Source organism: Dendroctonus ponderosae, unplaced genomic scaffold (genome assembly GCF_020466585.1).
Source record: "Dendroctonus ponderosae isolate FM_Combo_2020 unplaced genomic scaffold, Dpon_F_20191213v2 Dpon_F_20191213_4, whole genome shotgun sequence".
In the NCBI taxonomy this organism is placed as follows: Eukaryota; Metazoa; Arthropoda; class Insecta; order Coleoptera; family Curculionidae; genus Dendroctonus; species Dendroctonus ponderosae.
The window spans coordinates 1,614,386-1,619,732 of NW_026018611.1; the positions used below are offsets into that span (position 1 = coordinate 1,614,386).

The 5,347-nt window shown below is 48.4% G+C and overlaps 2 protein-coding genes across 2 annotated transcripts in view; one reads left to right on the forward strand and one right to left on the reverse strand.

Moving 5' to 3' along the window:
* LOC109543012 (T-box transcription factor TBX10) overlaps positions 1 to 5,347 on the forward strand; it is a 16,958-nt gene that overhangs the window by 2,279 nt on the left and 9,332 nt on the right. The window contains exons 3-7 of the mRNA XM_019912520.2: positions 138 to 270; positions 354 to 587; positions 640 to 796; positions 851 to 1,009; positions 1,087 to 1,154. Coding sequence (XP_019768079.2) covers positions 138 to 270; positions 354 to 587; positions 640 to 796; positions 851 to 1,009; positions 1,087 to 1,154 — 751 coding nt within the window. The remainder of the gene's footprint in view (positions 1 to 137; positions 271 to 353; positions 588 to 639; positions 797 to 850; positions 1,010 to 1,086; positions 1,155 to 5,347) is intronic.
* On the reverse strand, positions 3,619 to 5,107 carry LOC109543013 (N-acetyl-D-glucosamine kinase). Its single transcript, XM_019912522.2, has one exon. It carries the CDS (start codon positions 4,748 to 4,750, stop codon positions 3,722 to 3,724), a length of 1,029 nt encoding a protein of 342 aa, XP_019768081.2. The 5' UTR covers positions 4,751 to 5,107; the 3' UTR covers positions 3,619 to 3,721.

Genomic DNA, 5,347 nt, shown 5'->3' on the forward strand with positions numbered 1-5,347 from the left:
TGAGAACAGTGTAAGCGTTCAAGCAAACCACTTCTGAAGATGCAAGCCACTCGTGCTTGCGAAACGTCAGGAAGAAATTCCATTTTACGACGGCCCAAAAACCGATTAGTTTCAATAAAACAAGTGATCGTTTCTAGCTTGTCTTCAAAGTGCCGGCAAAGACCGTAAGGCTTATTCGCCATTGGACCAGGCGGACGCCCTGTCCCTGGAACAGGAAAATGAACGTCCGGAAAACAACAACCGCAACAATGCGCACAACAAAAACCACAGGTTGGTGCCACCCCCTCGTATAACCGCCATGATCCACTCGCGCGAGCAACCAAAAAAGTGAAGTCTGTCACTGTCACTTGCAGCTTGTCATCGGCGCTGTCACCTGCCCTGTCAAGTTCGAGCGCCATCTTGGAAATGAAACACCTATGGGACGAGTTCTACTCGTTGGGCACGGAAATGATCGTCACCAAGGCGGGAAGACGAATGTTCCCGACGTTCCAAGTGAAACTCTGCGGTCTCGATCTGCACTCCGAGTACATGTTGATGATGGACTTTGTGCCGGTGGACGACAAGCGCTATCGCTATGCGTTTCACAGGTAAAAGGGCGGACGTTTCGCCTCCAACAGCACCTGCTCAGTGCATCATCAGTTCCAGTTGGGTGGTGGCCGGCAAGGCGGATCCAGTGTCGCCGCCCCGGATCCACGTGCACCCCGACAGTCCCGCCACTGGCGCCCAATGGATGAAGCAAACTGTGTCTTTTGACAAGCTGAAGCTGACCAATAATCAGCTGGACGACAATGGCCACGTAAGCGCGCCAACTTGGGCCCTTTGAACGGGTTCTGATTAACGTTTCTGGCAGATTATCCTCAACTCGATGCATCGGTACCAGCCGCGGTTCCACGTCGTCTATTTACCCCCGAAAAACGTGCAGTCTGAGGAAAACAGCAGCGAAAACTTCAAAACTTTCGTGTTCCCGGAAACCTCCTTCACCGCAGTCACCGCCTACCAGAACCACCGGGTACGTCAACTTTTGACACTGACAAGTGACAATGACTGACAAGTGACAGCAGGTGCTAATGATCGCGTTTTTTCCAGATCACTCAACTGAAAATCGCCAGCAATCCGTTTGCCAAAGGCTTTAGAGACTGCGATCCAGATGACGGGTAAGTGATCGATTTTATAGACGAGGGCCGCGCAAAAAGTGCGTGCTGCTCTTAGACAAAGTGCCGTTCGAAAAGATACCCGACGGCCATCGGGGATATTTATTTAAAAATCGCTCCTTACTGATGTGTTTATTGGTTTTGAACCGAAATAGAGCGGCGCAACCGAGCGGGATTTAAAAAGTCGAACCGAATCAAAATAAACACGTCATAATCTTAATCGGATTCCCGAGATCTGGTCAGATTTATGAACGGCAAATATTTGGACGTCGAGCCTGATTGGTGCGACGCCCAAAAACAACACCGGAACCCAATTAAGCCGTCGGCTAAACCGTTCGGGTTGTCGATGGTAGTGAGTTGCATTGGGCGCCATCTAGCCAACAGTAAATCCCCAAAAACGAAAAAATCCGCAGGCTTCGATAAGCAGGAGATTGGGCATTTGTGTACGTGAAAAGGCCGCCGATAGGATCTGTTTTCAATCAGGCGCGCAACTTTGGACTTGAAACACTTTCAATAAATTCCCGATCGTTTACGAAAGATAAACGATAAAATAAATAAAATCAATCGTCGTCGCACGGCAGTTTAAAATCGGCTCGGAATTTTGAAACGATCGCCGACCAATTGCTGTTGGACGGTTTATGCGTTTCGCTAAATAGACGGGATATGTAAATTTCAAAATTCGAAGTTTATTAAGGATTAGTATATATAATTTTATCGAATTTATTAACATAATTCAGCCGCGATTAAACATACACGATTCAGGGCGTCGGCAATTTTGCGCACGCAAATCGCAGCCTGTAAAGCATTTTGAATCATCCTGGTAGCGCAAGTGTGATTGATCAAAGTAGCACGGTTGGCATGGTAACGCGATCCAAACGGCCAAATACTAGGGACGAACTGCACGGTTCCGGATCGCATCTACCGGGACCGATAAAAAATGGAACAGCTGTTGGTGTGCAAAAAACTACCCTATTTCGCTTTTTAAGAGACGAAATTTTTGGCGTTAAAAATGGGTTTTCTGCTCGATCTGGCCACTCGAGATAGCCAATCGAACAATGACACAGTTGAAGCACTTGACTGTATCTGGTCTGAAACAATTAAGCCACTTTCAAATATGTCATCGCAATCGAACTCGTTGAAATGGAAGGAATTCAAGTTCAGAACGAATTTTGCTCATAGGAACGCCACTGATGTTCTGGCTAAATTCGCACTCTGTCGAATCCCAAAGTCACTTTTTGCCTAGACAGTCACTGAAAAACCCCAAAACTCATCCAGCAGTTGGAGGCAATTTTAGCTAGAAAGCCGAAATAAATTGTCTGGTTCTCTTAATCAGATCCCTTGTTTCGACTTTTATCTGTTTCCGAATGCTGTGCAATATACTTGAAAATCGGCATAAAAATATGTTGATCGGTGAATGTAGCAATTTCGAACGCAGTCACGCGCACGCCATCTGAATGCTCCTATGAACCCCTAGTGTGCGAGCGAGACAACCGCTGTCAGCCACGTTCCCGAACAGTACAGTCAGTGCTGTTTGAATTATATTCGGATCAGGTGGTTTGTTGCATTTTTGGTCAAAATCATGTTCAAACCAGTTTTAGTGCGATCCTAGTTCCTTGGGAACTTAATGACATTATTACTTATCATTTTGATTAATTTTCCTGACAATTGTTATATTTTTTTCCTTCCTGGATTTCAGTCAGTGTGAAATAAAATTTTTCATGCCGTTTATTTCATAACATTTCGGCGAGACAACAGCGCCATCATCAGATTTACGCTACGCAGGCAAATGTAGACAATAATTCGAACAAATTTGAGGTTTCAAGACAGCAAAGACCTAAAAGAATCTAATATTTCCCAAGTATGCGTTTGTATTAATTTTAAATCTGATGATGGCGCTGTTGTCTCGCCGAAACGTTTTGAAATAAACGATATAAAAATTTGGGCCCAATTCGGTGGCCAATAAATCGGGGAAAACTGCGTAGTGTAATACCGGCGCAATAAAAATTGTATATTACCCGCTTAATCACGTATTAACTGATATGACTTCAACGTTATTAGGGAGTTTTTCGGCCCCTTAATGCAACACGTTTTACGTTATCCGTTATTCTGAGCATGCGCATTAGTAAAGAAATAACCGTTTACGTGATTAGATGATAACGTGTTCCTTTATTTACGTACGAGTAGCGGTAGCGTTGAAAAACGCACTTAACGTTAATTGCCTGAACACTGGGCATGATCAGAATAACGTTTAGCGTTTAAGGCCAACGTAATTTTAAGAGACCCAAAAACTCTCTATATCATATGGCAACAGCGCGACATTTTAAAGGGCCAAGGCCAGGACTGGACTGAGATGAAAGCAATTTGGCCGACTGCGACCTTCTGCTTCACACTCTCGAAACCGACCCACTTCAGACCCATGATTGATAAACAACCGACAGGGAAACGTCAACAAAAATTGATACGCAGCGAAAAAAATCGAATATAATTTTAAAAAATCAGTTGGCAATCAATCCAAGCCATGCAAGTCCTTATTAGTAGTCGATTCCAAGGCCAGCCACGTCGTTCCGCGGTCACGTCGAATCGCACCTGCAAAACGCCGCAAACACCTTGTAGTTCTTCGCGTAGTCGCGCTCGACTGGCAGATGGAGCCGATCAGAAGCCATCAGAGCGGCCCCCACTCCCATCTCGGTGCTCAGTCTGAGCAGCGTGAGCCGCTGAAGGTCGGTGCGCTCCTGCAGGTAGGCGTTGAAGCCGCCCTGCAGCAGATCCCAGCTGAGCCACACCGAGCCCACGCAGATCACCTGCAGGCCGCCCTCTTGCTCTGTCAGCTCTTGGGCGGCTTGGCGCGCCACTGCCGCGATGCCCTTCGCGAGGTCGGCGCCCGCCTGCTTGAAGATGTGCCGCGCCAGCAGGTCGCCCTCACGCGCCACTTGCGCCACACTTTTGCACAGAAGCGCGATCCGCGACTTATCAAAGTTCTTGTAAAACGAGTCCAGAATGTCCGCCTGGCTGCGGATCTGGAAGAACTGCTGGACGAGCCCCCAGAGACGCCCACTGGGGTGGGGCGGCGCTTCGAACTTGTCCATGTCATTGAAGCAGTACTTGACCGCCTGCCAGCTGATGTGCCAGGCACTCCCCTCGTCCCCCAGCAAATACCCCCATCCGCCGCACTGCACTTTCTGGCCATCGGGGTTGATGAGGAGCGTGTTCGAGCCGGTTCCAGCGATGCAGACGACACCGCCCTTGTTGCTGATGGTGGCAATCGAGCCATCAGTGTCGGAGCCGACGGCGTATCGGCGCGCCAGTTGCGGGTGGGCCTCAATCAGCCCTTGCACGAGCTGCTGATTGGACTCCTCCAGCTGGCAGCCGCTGAGGGAGAGGCCGAGGGCGGCAATCGGACTGTCCAGGGCGATGCCCGCCTGCTGCTTGGCCCGATTGACCAGCTCGGCGATTCTCGTGCGACATTCCTCCATGCCGATCAGGTAGTGGTTGGTGCCCGCCCCTTTGGCAGTGGCCACCACCTGCCCCTGGGGGTTCAGCAGCACCACTGTCGAGTTGGACGCGCCCCCCTCGATGCCGCCCACGATTTCGCTGGCCATTTCACACTCACTAACGCGAACAAATCACTCACTCACTTACAACGTGAACCGTCACTCACTCACTGACAACAGTCCAACGCTACAACAAACAAACAGGCCTTAGTGGGGCCGCTCGAGCTCACAAACCAACAACATCAATCCTCGTACTGTATCGTAAATGCGAATTGTTTGGGGCTTGATAACAACAGACCGACCGCACTCTCCAGTAAGGTTATATTAATAGGAGCGCTTCTGATTAAGGAAGCAGTGGCGTCCGCTTCTCTTCGCTTCACTGCGTTGGTGAACTCGTCCATTGGCGCTCCTATTCTTCCTCCGCTTACAGCATCCAAGTGGTTCGGAGTTTTGATTGTTTCTGTGCACACCTGGCAACCCTAAACGCCAGCAGGGATTTGTGACGTCACACGAGAGGAGCTCGATTCTCGCGTCCCTAATGCCCGTGGTTTTTTTTTATTATTAATAAAATTAATTGTATATACTTTCCTGACTGTGTTTCAATTCCAAATCAAATTCATTCCTGGGTTTCAGTCATTTATTATCAATCAAAATACGTTTCGGTGTATTTTTCCACCATCATCAGTTTTTATGTGTAGCGTTGTT

What these genes read in the sequence shown, in the direction of transcription:
- LOC109543013 (XM_019912522.2), bottom strand. Translation starts at nt 4,750, where the DNA reads ATGGCCAGCGAAATCGTGGGCGGCATCGAGGGGGGCGCGTCCAACTCG.